The sequence below is a fragment of the Chaetura pelagica genome, unplaced genomic scaffold, assembly GCF_000747805.2.
Source record: "Chaetura pelagica isolate M959 unplaced genomic scaffold, ChaPel_1.0 scaffold11, whole genome shotgun sequence".
Lineage (NCBI taxonomy): Eukaryota > Metazoa > Chordata > Aves > Apodiformes > Apodidae > Chaetura > Chaetura pelagica.
The window spans coordinates 3,218,784-3,238,052 of NW_009952694.1; the positions used below are offsets into that span (position 1 = coordinate 3,218,784).

The following is a 19,269-nucleotide window of genomic DNA, read 5'->3' on the forward strand; positions in this document are numbered from 1 at the left end:
GCCCCCCTGCCCCTGCGCGCTCCCCCCCCGCCGACCGGATCCCACCGAGCCGCCCACCGGGGCTCTGCCTCGGCTCGGCCAGGACCGGAGCCCTCGCCCCGGTCCGGGCAAGGCGGTGTGAGCGGGCATGTCCCGCCGCCCTTAGCGCCGCGTTGTACCCTGTCCGCAGCGTGCTCTGTAGGCAGGGGAATAATTTGAAAATTAGGTGTAATTGCTTCCTACGTTAAGCATTTTTAAACGCTTAAGTAGACGACGAATTTCCTACGTTTAATTGCAACACAATATAGCTATTACTTAATAAATCTCGGTCTAAATTTTTGTACTTGTTAATGGAATCCCATGCCAGGAGAAAAGCTATAAAAGGCACAACTGTTGCTGGTTGGGAAAGTGCAGGTTTTAAAAACTTTTTTTTTTCATGCGATGGAGGCATTTCAAAACGTATCAGGGGCTGCTCAGATACATTGACTTCCCGCCCTCCGTTTGTTACACTGCTAACGAAGCAGCGGAAAACCCACGATCTCTGTTCAGCGTGTTTCCATTCAAATACTGAGGTTTGGGACATATTTTTTCGAGTTCTATGTCTGGTTTTGGATCCCACGTCGAGGAGACTTTTGTAGCTTGTATTTGGTGCCGAGAGTAGCTGAATCAGACCCTTCCCAATTCAAGCTGTGGAGTGTGAACTTGGGAATGCTTGAAAAGAGGGGAATGAGGCAGAGTGGGAAGCATCGTAGGTCCCCAAAGTGAACGATTACTTTATTCCATATATTACCTTACAAACAGTATACTGCCCTCAATGCTATCCTATAAGTTTCGTGTTATATTTTTCTACTATCCCTTTATTTTTCTGTTAATTTCATATTACAAATAATGTGCCGTATAGTATGGCCATGACTGTAAGGTTTAAGAAACAGTTAGAGTAGATCTAGAGTTAATACTTCCTTCCACAATTTTCTTTAAACGTGAAACAAATACAGCGTTAGCAGTCTTACTGAAAATTGTGAAAAAGCTTGTCATTATTCTGTTAAGAACGGCTGTACTGTGGCTGTGTTGTCATAGATTCCAGGCTGGGCCTTCTGCACTTGATTCTGCTGAAATATTCAGAAGATCTAGCTCTTAGGCTGTAAACCATTGCCTCTGTTGGAATCTCATTTACCTCAACAGATGCGTTGAGGAGCAATGTTATGTACATCAGATTATTTTCAGTGCTGGTGTTGCAAACTATCTTTTATCTTTATTTCACCCTTTCAATATTTATGCTTTCATCTTCATAACATCATCACTGTTCTACTGTCAATTCCAGTCATACCTTAAACTTTTGTTCAACATGCAAGATCACCCGACAAATGTAATTTTAACATATTTGCTATTTTAAAATGGAGCAAATTGCTATTAATAAAATGGAATGCATTTATCACAACACATTGTCCAGAGAGTTTAAAAGAGCAGAAAAGCCAAAAAGCATTTATCCAAAAGGTCATTTTCAGAACCCTACTCACTAAAAGAAGATACAGAGAAGATTCCCCCCTGCTCCTTCTACATAAATAATATGGGCAAAATAGAATGCTCAAACGTATGGACCAGTCTATTAATGTAGTATTCAGACTTGCTTACCGGATATTCTGTTCGCGTGTACATTCATTGCTTTGTCTGTTGCAAGCTGACTGCTTGCAAATTCAGAATGTATTCAGAGAAAATTAATGTCAAATAAGGATGTGAAAATGCGATTTTTTTTGCAGTTTTTACAACATTCTTTTTGCCAAAATATTTGTTCCAGTCAGGTGCACAGTGGTACTTGTGAACCAAATTCTTGCTGAGGTAGCACTGATGTACTGTCTGTCTGTTTGCTATAGTGCAGTGAGTCTGGAGTGATGGTCTGTGACAGTAAAGTCTCAACAAAAGGCTCTGATGTTCTTAGATCTTTATATAGTCTCTTGTAATGTGTACTGCTTTGGGTATAAATAGATGAGCAGGGGACAGGAGAGAACACTGGTTCATTTGTATGGCTCCAGCAAAGAGGTATTTGGAATGGTGGAAAATGGGGAAACCACAGTCATAATTTATGTGCCAGAAGTACTATGCTGAAATGGACTCTGTTTCTGAACTTCAGGGTTAAATGCTATTGTCCTCATCTCCTTTGTGCAAAGCTTATTACAAAAGTTGGGTTTTACAGCAGATTTCCTCCAGAGAAGCGCAATGACTGTTCTGTAATGTTCCAGTTTTATGTCTGTATTACCAGAGCCAGCAGTGCCTACAAGAGGAGTAGAGCAGCAGGGCATCAAGCACTTGTGTTCCACTTAGGCATTCTAATTAGACAACAGGAACAGAGGGAATGTGCTTTAGAGCACATTAGTAAAGGATTCTGTGTGAGCAATAGGGAATTCTTCTGTTTCCAAAAAATATCAGCTGCACATTTTAAGCATTGGCAACATTTAAGACAGGTTCACCTGTCCACATCTGGCAAATACCTCCATAGCTACTAGGCGAGTGAGGGACACAATAATATTTTAGTTCTCAAGAAATCCCCTGGAAACTCCATCTCTATGAGAAAGACTAGAAAATTTTTGCCCAAAGAACACGGTGTTCTGTTCTTTTAACAGATATTTATTCCATCTCTCCTTTTAAACGATGCACATTGGTTTTAACACACAGGATCTTGTAGGCTTTTTCCAGGTTAAAGTCTTTATTGACCTCCCAGATTTGTCAGCTGGCAGCCAAAGCTTAACTCGTCAATGGGCTTGAACGGCTGCATTTTACCCCTTGCCTGACCCATCAATGAGAATTTGGCCTGGGAAAAGACTCCACAAAAGAGGCAGGAAAACTTCATTTTTTTGCCTCAGCAATACACAGTCACACTCATTCAACATGAGACGGAGCCTCTGGATTTAGAACATTTTTCATTTTAAGTATTATGAATTTCCTGATGTCTTTGGGGTCTTTTTTTTCTGACGTTCAGTTTGAATTTGGGGAGCTGAAAGCTGTGCCTGGCAGGCTGTGATTCTGTACCAAATGTTCCCCAGGAAATCACAGAGATGCCTTGCCAAGTTTCTGTTCCTTTTTAATTACCTAATGTCCCAAGTTCCTGTTGATACGTAAGCAATTGCACTGTATTTACCTGATGCATCATATTCACAAATTTGTCATACAGCTTTGCAAACAAAGCGACTTCTGAATCAGAGAAACTGAAAAGGAAAATAGATTTTTCTCAGAGCTTGACAATTTTGAGTCATACATATTTCATACAGAGAGAGAGGCACATTCAGTGTGGTGTTGGGGGAAAGGCTTCTAAGGATAATTTTATTATTAATTCAAAGGGTGAATATTCTGAGAATTTTATGCTTTACACAGCTTACCTTAACAGTTGCATTAGGAACACCCCCCTGAAACCACTGAAATGCAAACCCATTTGTACCCTGCATTTGCAATGAAAATATTTAATAAATATGTATAATATTTTAAATGCAGTATTCAGACGTCTGGTGCTTGTGATTTTATGGACTAATCTTAACGATACGCAAACTGGAAAATATGAAAAATATATATGAAAACACAGAATATTTGACATATGTCCATACAGTTTGTTGAGAGGCAGATAGCTTTGGAAATAGGGTTGTTTTTTTTTTTTCAGAATTATTTTCTGTTGCATTGCAGGAAGCAGATGTACTCTTTGCCAAAGGGAGCTGATACTCATCAACATGGAAAAAGCTTGTAACTGGGGGGGTCTAAGAGCAAGTGGTGGTCACAAACTTGCTTGTGGAAAGGGTATCCTATTTGGAGGCTTGATCCCAAATCTACTAGAGTCGCTGAAAACAGTCCTTCAAATTCAGAGGGGCTTGTAAACATGGTTTGAGTGAAGTCTTCCTCTGGCTTGCTGGGCAGACCCCAAAGTAGCAACCTCTGTCTCAGCTGAACTTCAGCAGCTGTTACTGGCTTGAGCTTTTGGCTTTGCTGGGGTAGCACTCCCTGTCCTCTGGTTGCATTCTGATTAGGGGTCATGAGCTCTGTGTGCTGTAAGCACATCAAGGGAAGGCTCCATTTTAGGGCAAGTGATTGCAAATAATTGTGGGTGCAATTCTGGACAATTATTTGCACAGAAAATGTGGGCAATGTAAATATTTAGTTCCTGATCTTTGATATTAGGTGAACAATGAACTATATATGCAGTGGCCAAAGCATCTGTAATTGTTTTTATCTGCAGTGCTTAGAACCCACAACATATGGCAACTTCTTTGGGAACAAGACGAAAATGTGAACTCAGATGTCATGGCCAATTATGCAACACAGATTATTTGTTGAAAAAAACAATTAGCATTTTACTTATTTGGCATCTTCTGTTCTAACTCAGGAGTTAGGCAGTGTTTTCTTGCTATGGGTCTGTGCAAAATCCGTAAGTGATAAAGGCCCAGACCTCCTGCTCCTCACTCACACCCAGGGGTGGGAGAAGGTGAGGTGCTTATTTGCTTTCTTGCCATAGTACTTAGCAGAACTGTCAGCAGAGTTTCTGTCTGGTGCAGGAGTTCAGACCTTGGCTTGGAGACTGTGATTCCGTGTCACTCTCTTTAGGATCTCCAGACCAGTGCCTGTTACTAAAACAGTGTCACTAAGACAGCTTGCTCGAGGTCTAGGCATCCATGTCATTGCATGTTGTGGGTGAGGGGCATGAGCTGATCCCACTACATGCACCCGATTCCTTCCCAGGTGATCTGGATGGCACCCCATTCGAACCCCATTTGTGAGACCTGCCTCTTACTGGCCACCTGCTTCCACGGCCAAAACACAGTGCCCTGCCCACCAACCCACATGGCTTCAGGGCACTCCACCCGGATGAAACTAATAAAGAAAGTCAGAGAGGTGAGTGAATGGTATAATGACACACAGACTGCACTCTGAACACCCTCTGCTTAAAGGGCCCCAACCCACCAGGGGCTGACAAGCCAGTGGTGGGAGATACCTATCACAGTTGAGGAGCAGAGTGCCAGGGGCAGGGGGATTAGATAGGAATTGATCAGTTCAGTCTGCTGCTATTTGCAGTAGACTGGGAATAGGTAGACTGTATGTTGTGTTTGAATTTGTCTGTTGTGACAATTGGTGAGCTCTCAGGAATCACCTACATATCTAGTCATAGGGATCATAGGCATTCAATAATCGATGGGCTGTGATTTCATCCTCCTTTACTTATCAGCTTCCCAGTAATTGCCTCTGTAGCATCAGAGATTTGTTAGGCAAAGGGGACTGCTGTTTCAGCTCTCCCTGAAGAGGACGAAGTGGGGACTTTACCAGTTTGACCCCATATTTGCCTAGCTTCTAGCCATCAAAAATCCCTTTGGTGTCACTGTGTCCATAAGTCTCATTCCAATCTCGGTTTCATTCAGGTAACACCATATTGTTAAATATATTATACTAAGAGGGCAAACAAATGTTTATTCCTTTCAGTGTGTTTGCTCATTTAATGTCCATGTGTCCCCCTGCCTGACTTCAGATTTTGCCAAAATGCCAAGGGGGAACTATTGTGCAAATCCGTTCCAAAACTATGGGAGTCTGTTGTTAGTTCTTACTCAAGGGAGTTTGCTTAGATGGTGTGATTTTTTCTTTGAGCTTTTCTTTTGTCTTCATAAGCACAGCTTATCTGTTCAAGGCAGACTCAAGTTGTGTCTTTTGTCATCAAAATCAAGCTTTGTGCTCCCAGCAAACAGAATTTGTTTTTACTCCACTTTGAGGTAGTCTGGTTGGGAGGTTTGTTAAATAATACAATATATCCCAAGATCCAGCACCTTCACTGCAAAGGCATTAACTTCCATTTATATCATCCTTCCTAAATTGGAGTATGAGCTGAAAGCAGCCATTCAGTGAACATACCTTGCACAATAATCTACATTTGGGAGACATTTTAGCCGGACTTATTAGTGCGTGCTTGCTGTGCTGTATGTGGTAGCTCTCACTTCACTGTGAATACTGTCTAAACCCATCCCTCTCCTGAAGAAGCACTGGAAACTAGTGCTCTCATCTTTTCCCTCAGAGTGCGCTTGGGTTTTACAACAACCTCAGTCTGCCTTGTGTCCGTTGTGCCTTTTTCTCCTACCTCTTTTTTTACTCTGTTGTTTTTATAGTGGATTCCTCAGTCTCTAAGAAATAGGTGTGTTGGGTTTTTTTGTGGTGTTTTTTTTTTCTTTATTTTTTTTTCTTTCCTTTTTTTTTTTTTTTTTCTTTTCTTTTGCTTCTGCTCTAGCTTGTTTTGGAAAAAACCTAAAAATGCCCCTGGCTTCTTTAGGAAAGGATTGGTGATGGTGTGTAACTTCAAGTTACTATTTTAAAAAATGGGGTTTTATTTCTCTGAAGCGACCGAGATTTAAAATTTGATAAGAAAATATAATTAGGAATGATCTTGATACATATCGCAGTTAAAACAGTCAATTGATATGATCTGATTTCTTTGTTATTCAGTGCAGCTGGGGATGCCTATAAGTAAAGGAAACAAGTTAATAAAAAAGCACATTAAACACATGGAATGGGATCTGCTCATTATTAAAGGAATGAATATTATTACAGAAGGAAGTGGTGGGATTTTCTCCTGCAGTACATTATAATGCATCAAACTTGGTAACAGGAGAAGTGACTGCAAAGAAAACGGAATCTTTGTAAGAGACACTGTATAGGATTGGGTAACTAATTACATTTTGAATTTTGAAGACTCAGGCATGCATATAGCTCAGTTTTAATTGTGACTTCAACTAGAATACAAGCACTGCTTCAAACAACTTATAGTAAAAGAGAAATACTGTAATTCCCTATTCTTGAAAGGTCTCTTTCAATTTTTCAAAGCTCAGTCTTCTGGGAATCAGCACAGCTCAGCTGAGCCACAGACTGACTGTAAACCCCTTGACCATGTGTTATTTTAAAAGCTTCTCATTTCCACTGTACTACTGCTGTTCAGTCTTTTTTGAAAAAGAGGTGTATGTTTCAAAGTAATATCCTACCTGCAAAATGTTTCTCCTTCTGTTAGAGATTTCTTGGATACAAAAAGTATTTAATGACAATATCCTCATTTTCAGAGTCTGTTTTATTCTCTTCTGCTTGCAGTTGAATTAATAGCAGATCAAAGGGGAAATATGTGCAGTAAAATAAATTCATTCAACTAAGAATATAGAAATATAAAGTCTCTATAAAAAATTTTGCATTAGATATTTTCCAACATTATTAAAAGACAGCAAACCCTGATGTACAGGGTCACCTCCAACTAGGTTATTCACATACAGCTGAGCACTTTTGCTACATTTTTCTTAAAAAGATTTTTAATAAAAGTTGTCATAAACTGGAGAAGTTTACTCAGCACTCACTTTTTTAGTCCTTCTTTGGGTGACTCCGACTTACTTGTTTTGGCATGTTAATTTTAATGGGACGCTGATCTGAATGACTGTTTGTAGGATCATGTAACTTTTCCAGTTGATACTGTACCACTGAATAGCAGTTTTAGGATTTAGCTCTAATTCAGTTAGCTACAATTTCTACCAAAATGTTATTTAAGGTTACTAATTTTAAAACTTTAAAAGAAACATAGGTGTGTTACTTACATCTGTAGGTAATACCACTTCCCTATATGAGATTTCCATTACAAGCCTGCTGCTGATGTTTTACTTGGAAAATTAGTTTACTCTTCTCTTGAGAACCCTTATGTTGGTTTGATTTATAAATCATATTTAACCTCCAATTAAAAAGGGAGATCTAGCATGTTTGCATCTTTTATGTTTGCAGTTTGTGTTTGATTGCTCCTACTCTTGTTGCCATAACCTTTTTGGCTTATTATGTGCACGTCACTAAGAACATGAGATGTCCTCTGGGTTTTTTAAGTAATTTGCTCTTCTGAATGAAGGACTAGATATTCAGCTCTGCTCCCTGTTATGTTTTTCACTTGCAGTGAAAAAAATGACTTATCCAGTAGCTTCTTTGTGTTTTCAGAACATTCAAAAAATATTTTCTTTTCCAGCAATTATTTTAAGTTTTTAATTTTGAAAAATGAGCGGTGAGAGGATGTCTCTCTGTGGAGCTATGGTAGAGTCCTGGAAGATAAAGCTCCTGCTAGCACCCCATTTTGCTGGGAAGCTGCTGGTTTCAGTGAGACTGTTGTGGTACCCTTGCAGATTTGCTTTATGTGCTCTTGGGGAAAGGCTCCATGCTGGCGGATCAAGGCAACATGCTGAGCTTGCTGATCCAAGGGCAGGAAGGATTTGTTCCATCCAAGTCAGTGTTAGGATTGAGAAACACTGATGAAACAGCAACCTTATTCACCAGAGGTGTGTTCCCAAGTCTTGACACAGGCTGAACTTCTGCTGATTCCAGCAGGGAAGTTGAGCTGAGTCACTGTCCAAGCTCATTAGGGCTGGTGAATTAGGTAACTTGAGCTGGAAGCCTATTATGTTCCTCCAGACATATATTTTTAAATTGACATTTAGAATCCTTCTGCAAAACATACACTCTTAGTCTATGGAATAAATTATCTACTTAATAAAATATTGTAACAATTATATGACAACAGGGAAGTGATTCAAATAATTTGAAATAATAACTTTAAGAAGAACTATTTATGTTCTTTTGGACATTAGTTTAGAGTTAGACTCTAAAACTTGAGGTGTCATCCACCTGTGGCATCAACTCTGTTCTCATGGTATTTGTGTAAACCCCAAATGAGATAATTTGCATTATTGCTATTAGTGATAAGTAACATAAATGGAGGTCTGTGATTTTGCATGCCATGATTCTGGGTCATTTTCTGAAATGCTTAGAAGCCACATGGGAAGGGATCATAGTAGATGGTCTGATTTTAATACAGAGAACACATACCTAGCAAGAAAAAGGCAGAGAAGGAAATGTAGAGAAGGGGATGAAACAAAATAAAAGAATATAAATTAATTACAATATAGAATGTGGATTTATACCACAACCTCTGAAAGTGGAATCTAGGTTCTTAGTTTTGCTACTACTAACAAGACCAAGACAGAAAAAAAAAAAAAAAAAAAAGGTTAGGTAGTTTTTTTGACATGGATTGATTGGGAAGTTTGTCTGGAAAGCTGGTGCGCTGTCTTCTCACCATGCAGGAGAGAGGAGGCTGAAGCTGTATGATGCATTATACCAGCATAACCCTCCTAACAGCCATCAAGCTGTGTGTGTGGGTTACCTCTGGTTTATGTTCACCTTGGCTTTGAATTCTGGTCTGGAGCTTCCTTTTGCTGGCACTGATGCAGATCAGCAGTAACTCAGCAGAGAGACACGAGACCCAGCTTGTGATCCTGACCCTACTCTTGTTGTTTTGCAGATATCTTTGCAAGAACATGTCTAACTGAATTTGTGAATTGGTGGGAGGTCATGTGTATAGCTCTGAGATTTGGAAATACTCATTCCATCAGTTGTCTGAAAACACTGATAGAAGCAACAACTGAGAGCAAATGTTTTCCTCTGGTCTTTGTAGAAGCCGGACAGTAAGTGCTTTCAATCAGGAACGCTTATCACTTAAACAACAGAGGTTCTTTTTCAGTTAGAATGACATGTATGTTTGTTTGCCTAAAAAAAATTAGATTTCCCTTGAAAAGCAATGGTTTAAATAAAAAAAATAATTATAAACCTTAAAAACCACTTTCGAGAAGCTCTGCACTTAAAACAAGTTCTAAGGGTTTTAAAAATCCATAAACACCATGGGGTTCTTGTACTCCTAATTATGAATGTTTAGATTTTGGTACTCATTTCCTCTGATTGAAATACTGCAGGATGAATAATTCATCCAGTATACATGGGTCATGGAACTTAATCCCCTCCATTTATTTTAAGTGAATGTCATGTTTGTAAAAAGTGCCAGATTGACAGACAAGATTCAACCCCTCTGATAACCTACACTTTGTATCTAAAGCTGTTTAGAAGTAAAAACTCTTGTGGTTAAAATTATTGCGTCAAGTCCTTCACTGATGAAAGCCGGAGATGAGAATCAGGGGCTTTTTTGCGTAGTGTAGTTTTAAATCACATAACATGAGGTTTTCTCTATCCCTGCAGCTTTACATTCGGACCAGAGAAGGCCTCTGGCTGCTTTGTGGGAATGGCTTGAACTGCCCCTGAAGCTGAGCCATGGTCTGTGCTGGGCCAGTCCTTACCCATCTCAGTGCCTCCTGCTTGGCTGAAGGCACCTGCTGATGTCCACATCATCATGTTTTTGAGTTGTAAAGCTTTGCAGCATTGGAACTAAAATAAGAAGGATTAATTAAATCAGGGAGGCAGAGACAACAGCTTCCAGCATTGGCAGTGTCTGACAGGTCACAACTGCTGGTCCCTATACAACTGCGTCTATAGTTAGGGCAAGATCTTTCTCATATTCAAAATAGACAAACAACAGTTACCACAGCCGTAATGTAAGTAAAGGAGGGATGGATGAAAGTGTTGCTCTTGTCTGTTAGAAATCAGGATATGTATTTTTTCAAGTTTTACAAAATCTAGTGAATATTTAGTAAAGTTCTGTTTGTTTTTTTGATAGCAACCCAAGTAGCACTTGCCATGTAATTCAGTAACAGACTATGGGTTCTCCAATAATTACAGTTCAGAAACCTTAATTTTACTTTGTGTCATAAGACCATTCTAAAAAATGCCACACAGTTATAAATAGAGGAACATATGTGTGATTGGCTCCGGCATTCATTAAAAATGCCTGAGTTAATGCAGTCTGTTCAGAAGCTTAGGTTTGCCTCAAATCATGCAAAGAGATCAGTTTCTGGTTGCTGAGAAGCCCCTGGCAGCCTTGCCTGTAGGAGCTTCAGGAGGCCCAGCACTTGAGCTCAGACATCGGTGAACCAGAAAAGAGGTGGCTCATTGGCACATTGTCTGGCACATATCTAGTCTGTGCCCAGTAGCACATGGCCAGACACTGCCCCAGCATGGGGCTGCACAGGGCACAGTCCAGGGACCCTGCCCTACACGCTGTGTGGATGAGGATACCCTGTTTCTGCCAAAAGAGAGGTGAGCTGTGGGGCTGGGCATTGCGTGGCACTGCTGACCCTCAGGGCCAAAGAATTGGTCCTGGTCTGTTTTATTTACATGTACAGACAGTCATCAGCTCCAAGGATTTTTGTGCTTGGATGCTGTACTCGGACATAGCAGAAGTAATTTTTTGAGGACCAAAAGTTGCCTTTCTCATAAACAGCACTACCCGTGTTCTTCTGGCCTGTGATAGTGGTGTGAAAAGAAATGCAAAGTGATTGCATCAAGCCTTGGCATGATGCAGCACTATGCACAGCTTTCAAGGATGCATTTGCACTGTTACTCTTCCTCAAATGAGGTGTCATTAGAGCATCTGCCTTTTCTAAAGAGCTCTAAGTGGAAGTGCCAACAGTTGGAGAGCATCCTACAGCGTGGCAGTCTGTACAGCATATGGAAAGCATTTTCTCTTCTTCTCTGTGGCAAATGAGGACTCCGGCTTTTCCCAGAGCCACAGAGCAGAAGGGTGCAGTGATAACACAGGAGGCAGGAGGCACGTGGGATTCTGCTACAACCTAGGAGGAATCCTTTCAAAAGCACGGCCAAGTGTTCCATGGAACATGACCACTTACAGTGAGGAGCTCCGTTTAAAATGGTGCTTCCAGGCACAACATTGAGTCCACTGCTGAGTTCCAGCCTCCTTGGGACTGGACAAGCCTGGAGGAGCAGGTTGGCCTCACAGGGTCCAAAAAAACTTTGGAGCTTCAGAGGTTGGAAGTTTGTGCTCTCTCAATGACTATGAGACTCTTCAGGACTTGCCCCAGCTCTTTTCTCCTTCCAGAACCACTTAGGGGTTTATATAGTTGTCTCTGGAGGATCCATTTGGGTTGTGACTCTTGGTGTCCCAGTGTTACAAAATGGCTCTAATGGCTCTGCTGCCTCTGTGAAAGCTTTTTGTTGCTGTTTGTCAGGAAAAAACAGAGAGGTGCTCTTTTCTTTTTTCACATTCTTCTGAAAAAAAACTTTAAATACTGGAAGAGGCAGGGAGCTTGGAGAACAGCAGCTTTTTAGGGCCTATCACACTTTTTACTTTCCAGTAAATTCAGTGAAATAATTTTCCATGTGATTTAAGAAGTGTACTAATTTACAGTGCAATTATTTGAAGGTTTGTGTTAATTAGCATTGTTGCAAAACTGAGGCTAACGTGTAATTCTGAGACACAGTAGGGGACATGTAATTGGAGTTGAAGGTCAGGTCATATATTTGGATTTTCAAAAGAATAAGGCAAGTTCAGCTTCAACAAAGTGTTTATAGATTTGGAATGACAATTACATTGCTGCTGCAGCTGTATGTTTTGTACTAATTAATATGCCTATTGGAGGTTTGTGGCTAGGATCCTGAAACTGTCTCCTGCTGTTTTAGAGTGCTGTACACATTTATATTGACTCCAGCAGGATTGCTGCTTGGTTTCCCAAGTGGCAATGAGAGGATAGTCCAGCCGGTGGAACTGTGAGTTAAATTGCTAGGAAACTCATGAGCCTGAAACCAGGCCAGTGCCCTTTATGAAAGCAAATACTGGAAATTTAGGCAGGTGCAATCCAGACAGGAATTGAACAAATGAAATCTTAATAGCATGTGAAGTTTTAGCAGAAACAAAAGTCTGTTTCATTTCTTAACTCTACATTATCCAGGTTAGGTCCAGCTCTACCAGCTGATTAAAAATAGCAGATGCTACATGATTTGCTGAATCATTACCTGTTGTTTTATACCCAGATAGGAAATGATTCTGGGAAAAAATACTATCCCAAATCCTAGGACATAAACACTACACAAAACAAAACTTAAGGTAAATGGTCTTGCTTTGTACCTGTTCTGCTGAAGAAGCCTTTACAGGGTGTGAAATAAACCACCAAACACTTTTTATTTAAGTAAGGAGTCATTAATTGTGAAATCCTACCATGGCAGACTGAAGGACTCTCCCTTCTCTATTTAAATAGAAACCCTTCTCCTCAGCCTGTGGAAGGACCTAGGAAAATAGCTTGCAGGAAGAACCCAGCCCTGCAATTGTTTTGTGCACAGAAGCTCTATTGAAACCAGGAGAAGCTGTGAGCAAAGAATATTTGCAAGGTTATATCCCAAGTAGCTAGAAAACAGATTTCTAAAAGACATCATCATCAATAATGCTACTATAGTTCTGACTCATGCTTTGAGCAAACAGTTACAAAAGAGTTTAAGATGTTCCCACCCCACACGCAGCTTGTTAACTCTCTGCTCTGGGGAGTGTTGTGTTGAGATCTGTGCCTGCACCTGCCTGCTGCAGCTCAGGGCTGAGCCCACCCTTCTTTGGGGTTGGGGGCTGTGAAGTGCTGGGTTGGCTCCATCTCTCCTGCCACTGGTATGGTCGTGCCACTGCACACCCAGCTTAAACTTGCCAGGTCTCAGCAAATGGTGGCCAACACTCCATGTGAAATTACGAGAAGGTGAGTAAATGTTACAGCCCACCTGCTCCAGCTCATGGGACTCATTGCCAAGATGAAGGTGCTCAGTGAAAGAGGTGGGACAAACCAATCACACATACCTCCTGATACAGCCCTCAAATGTAATTATTAGGTGTGTAGGGAGTCCCTGATCCACAGCTTGTGGGAAGGAGTGTGGATGTGTTGGGGGGGCTTGGTGATTCCTGCCCTGCTCTCTGTATGTGTTCTGTAAACACCTGCTGTTGGTTCCTCTCTAGGACAGACTCCTGGGAGAGGTGTGCAGGGCTGATGTGGACTAGCTGGTCTTAAAAGCAAAACACAAGGGGGCCGCTGTGCCTCTGCAACACAGGGAAGTGATTATGGATGGCTCTCTGGGTGTCTCCACTGGCCCTGGTTCTTGTACAAAACATCTGAGGGCAGCTTCTTTTATCACAGATCCGCTGGGTCTTACTGTCTTATAAATGTTTTTTTTTCCTTTCCTTCCAGGCACCCAATGGCCTCCCAGCTGTCAGCAGTTTCGTGTCAGCACCAGCCATGCCTCCCTACGCCACACCATCCCAAGTGTCACCTTACATGACGTACAGTGCTGCTTCATCCGGCTACATGGCCAGCCATGGCTGGCAGCATGCTGGAGGCACCCCACTGTCCCCTCACAGCTGTGACATCCCCACCTCACTGGCATTCAAGGGCATGCAGACGTCCAGAGAGGGCAGCCACTCAGTCACGGCCTCTGCTCTCTGATGCAGGAGCTGGTCCAGGACCAACATGACCCCGCTGGCTGGTTGTCTCCTGAGCCTGACTCACAGACTGCTCCATTCGTGCTGGCGATACCCGGCACTTCTCCTCGTGACTTGTCTCCTGTAAGGCTTTTGGGATTGAAAGAGCTGAAGACAACATCAGAAACTGAGAGAAGTGTGGTGTTGCACTCTTAAAGACCTTACATCCCTCAAAGGGCTTGTGGAGCCTTGTCCCACTCCTGGTCAAACCACACATATTTATTCTTAATCATCACAGACTTCCTAAATGTGCAATTTTTATTATCACTTCTGTAAAAATCAATAAAAATCACCACAGAAAATTCTGCTATGACTCGAATCAGCAAAAGCGGCTAAATGGGAGGTGTTTGTCAGTTGCCTAGAGAACAATCCTTTAATCAACGAGGTTATACAATCCACTGCTACCAAGAGATCACTTTTTGGTTGTTTTGTTGGGTTTTGGTAATCAAATATAGAACCAAGACAATAGGCAGGTCTCAGATTCTTCTGGCATGTCGCCATTGTCAGGCAGTAATAACACCTTTGTGTTTTGATCCATTTGTAAATATAGGCTTTTGACAACATTTGTTTTCACCTTCCCATACATTTATTTTCATTTTTTTTTTCCTTGGAGTTAAAAAAGGTGACTTTCTAGCTATTTTCTGTGTCTTTGTGTGGTGGGCTGATAGCCTGAGGTGCTGAGGTTTAGGTAAGTTTTTTTTCCATCTGTTTTTGTGCCTACACTGGGGGCACCAACATCGCATGAATAACTCTCCCCAGCTATACCCAGCCTCCCAGATTCATGAAACACTACATTTGTGTTAAGTGTGCAAACAGAAATGGGTGGAAAATACCTGAACAGGTAGAGGAAAATGCCATGAGTGTGCAAACTGTGTAGCGATGCTTACAAAGATATGTCAGTCAACAAACTCACTGAGAAACATAATTGTACCATAATTGTCAGCTCACTTGTGTCCAGCATTTTTGGCCCCAAGATTATGTTGTAATTTTTTTAAGAAGTTGTCTTTAATTTCTGCTTTAATGAATGTAAAATATGGCTCTTGGTAAAGTTTACATTGTTGTTCTGAAGCATTTTTTTCCCTTATAGGTATACTGGTGGTGGTGCTACAAACACAGATATTATTTAATATTAACAAAATCCCTTTCTGCATTCTGTATCCAGTGGCAAGTGCTCCATGCCAGTTATTTTGCTTTAAACTTTAATCCCAAGAGAGCTGACGTTCTGATCTTTGAAAATTTACCTGTTTTCCTTGGGCAATAATAAAGTTCTGACTGTTATTCCAGAATGCTTTCCACATGCTGTAGGTATGTTCAGAACATGAACGTGGAAAAAAAAAAATTAAGCTTGGTGTGACATTTGATATCCTTCATAGAATATTAATATATTGTGTATTTTTAGTAATGCTGTGCAATAACTTAAATTACACTAGAGACGGTTAAAGCAGAGGAGAAAACTTCATTCTTCAAGTATTGCTCTAGCTGCATACTGTAATAAACATTCATTTGGTGGGAAGGTCAAATACAGTCCCCTCTTAAAATAAAGTTCTCTCTTTGTGGATTTCCAGCTTTCGTCACCGAGGCAGCTGTGGGTAAATGTTCGTAATAATCTAAGTAGCCGGTACATATGTTATGTACAGCATATCCACTGAAATATAAATGGACTCAACTGGCTGCTGCAACCTTTGCTTTTTGCATTAAAAACCAGTTAACACAACTGTATTTCTATAAATAACCCAGGTATTGTATTATGGCCCTAAGGAAAGAAAGACCTGATACCGGATGTGATCCCATATCCTTCAGCCTCAAAGGCATTCAACAGCTGTTTAGCTTTAACGAGATGCTGAAACCCTTATTCTGTAGAACACTTAAAAAATAATGTTTCTTTGAAAGCACTAAAGGTACTAAATGCACATAAGTGCATTTCCACACTGGTAGTGACATGACTAATGTTATCCTGCCTTTATGCAGCTGTAGCTGAAATAAGATGAGCCTCATCACCATGAAAAAGAAATTGGCTTAATTTTAGACAAGCTTTTCACTAAAAATAAAATGGAGGGTGGAAAAAAAGTTAAGAAAAAGATCATGAGTCAATAAATGATTAAGTTGGCAACAGAATTTTATCTTTCACCCTTGCTGTTTTACCGGATTAGGGAATTATTAAATCTACCTGTTGTTAGCCATAGAGCACAAGTGAGGTACACCAAAGGAAAACAAAACAACAACCATGAAAAAAAAGAAGAGGAGCCTTCTGTAGCACAGCTCTTTGATCTCCAAGAATACACAAGTTTTTAACAAAGTGTGCCTATGTTAAAAGTTTTCAAAATTTTTCCAAGCAACTGGAGGTTATTTCTGGAATAAAAGTAATTTTTCTGACATTTCCATGAGGCCTTAGTGCGTTTTGGGATATGCTTCAAGATATGGATCCTGAGCTTGTACCGGTTGTTTGCATTATCTTGTCTTCAGCGAAATCAGGATAACTTACAAAGCAAGGACAAGACATGATGTTCACTATTCCTCAGGTGGGAATGCACCATCACAAACCTTTTTCACTTTGTGTTTGTTTAGGTCCAGCTCTTTGCCCACCTGTGTGCAGCGCCTCGCCCCTGAGCGAAGAGGCAGTGGGGCTGTGTGCAGAAATCGTAGCTCAGAGCAAGCAAAGGTACCTGACCTTGGCCCTTGGTGAACTGCCTGGGATGGATTTTTTGGGTGTAATTTTTCATAACTTTTTTTAAATGTAAGCCTATGATGATTCCATGATTCTGTACTCCCTTGATGAAAGACTTCTTTCCCTGCCTATACTCATGACCACGTTAGCTTACTAGCCACACAACTTTAGGCCACTTTACAAGAAACAAAGGAGAAAAAAGGATTTAAAAAAAAAAAAAATAATAAAAAAAAAGCATTAGCTGCTGGTGTCAAGTACAAGCATATAAATACAGAGTGAACCCACTGAGGTGAATGGATTAATTTGGGAAATGTACAGTATATGTGATTGCGAAATTTCAGTTTTTAATCTGAAATCCCTACACCTCATCCTCAGAGCATCAGGTGCTTTCAAAGGAATCCGTGAAGCTTAATATTCTGTTCTATGACTGTGTTTGCATGGGCCTGGCACAGACGACCTCCAGCATAAGTTTGATTCAGATCCCATCTTACACCAGGAGTGATGGGGTATTGGGCAAGTATGTTCATAGGTTTGTTTTTTAAAACAATGCTGTGTTTTCTGCTTTCTAATGGTTCTCTTGTTATCAAAGATCAGGATGAGCTACTAACTGAAAAAAAATCATGTTGGAAAGGATGTAAAACCAAAGGCTATATATGTACCTACAGTATATTTAAAGCCTTTTATTTTTATATTTTGAATGCTCTAAATTAATAAAAGACTAATTATAAAGCATTTTGCTTTTAATTTTCAAAATTATCTTAGTAGTGTTTTCTCTTTGGCCAAGTACTGATAATAAGATGCAACAACAAGGAACATTTGCATAAAAACTATAAACTGTAACGGAGCTAATTTATTGATTTTAGCTATGAAGTAGCATAGGTATGAGAAGTCACTGTTGTCAAATTTAGACAGATGTTTACTGAGCATGTCAGCACAGGCATCCTTGAACGCGCTGAGAGTGCATTTCTATTTTTAGCTTTCTGTTGCTTTTGGTTGCTTTTCTAATGCATTAAAACACTTGTGAGATGAGACTTCACATGTGAAGTGTCATTTTCAAGTAATGCTCTGGAAAGATATTTCTTTAGGATTATTGTGAAATCCTCCTTAAGAGGAAGAGCATTTAAAGTTAACAGTGTGAATGTAGTACGGGGTGATGCAGAAACTTCCAGCAATTGCAAGATATGCATTCATTTGACAACAAACCAAGTTTAGTTAATGGGAACATTTTAATAACAGTATAATGTGTAATGTAAAGAGTTCCTGAAAAAAACCGTGGAGTGGCACAACTGCATTAACTGAAACTGTGTCTTCAATTAGCACAGCAGAAGTTGTCATATTTCACAGAGCTAGTTAGAATGGCCAGTAAAGGCATGAGTACATCACTGAAATATTTATATTTACAATATAAATTGCTGGGAATTGCAACAGTATTAGCTTTAGAGCAACATTTTTTAATCTACCGAAAGGTACATTCATGTCTAGCTAGCTAATTATGACTGCATATGTGCTCTCAGTCTAGAACATTGTTTTTCCAATCCCCCGGTGGAATGGAAAGCTAAAGGAGCAGTCAAAGTGCACTGAGCATTTTAAGCACAGGATAAGTCTTTAAGTAATAGTATATGAAGGTGAATAAAAAAGTCCACAGTAAAATCTCATATGACTGAAACTGTATTTTTTGTTAATTTATTTACTCATTTCTTCTCTGATTCCCACAGTTGTTTTGCCCTTTTATGTAATGGTTCAGGCTAATTATTTTCAGAATCTCCTGTGATCTGAGCAAGATTAATACTATAAATATGGCTAAGAACAAGCAGGACATTTAACAGTACGTGTGTTTTTAAGGTTGCAGCTTGTTTTACTGTCCTTTTTCGATCCTAACTTAAAACACCAACAACTTATTCTGTCAATTGTGAAATTGTACTGGACTGAATTGAAACTGGACCCAAGATTGACTTAAGACTTTGCAGAGCAGGGATCATGTTCTTAACCTGGAGTCAATGGATCTGTCAGCTGACACTAGCTTAGGATCTGGCCCCACAGGATTATACTTTTTTTTTTTCTTAAAAAATCTCTGTACTTCATTATCTTAGCATTTAATCTGATTTTTTTTTAAAGTGTATTGGCTATCTAGCATAATTCAGTGTCCAGAATTTCCAGTTTGTCCTTGAAAAACTGACTTGTTCCTATGTCTCCTTTATATTTTCTCTTGATCCAGTAAACCAATACAAATATCAACTGTGCACTTTTTATTTATTGCACTTACAGAGTATTTATGCACTTACATAAAAGCATGTGAAGAAATGTTTTCCTGGATCAGGACGGGAAGACCTAATTTGTATTGAACTGTACTAACATCAGTGTAATCTGAGGGCATTCAACACCATAAAGGGTGAGATTCACTTTTACA

General features: G+C 40.1%; 1 protein-coding gene across 1 annotated transcript in view; it reads left to right on the plus strand.

Annotated features, from left to right (window-relative positions):
* PAX9 (paired box 9) overlaps positions 1–14,162 on the plus strand; it is a 29,624-nt gene extending 15,462 nt beyond the window's left edge. The window contains exon 6 of the mRNA XM_009993939.1: positions 13,908–14,162. Coding sequence (XP_009992241.1) covers positions 13,908–14,162 — 255 coding nt within the window. The remainder of the gene's footprint in view (positions 1–13,907) is intronic.
* The last annotated feature ends 5,107 nt before the right edge of the window (positions 14,163–19,269 follow it).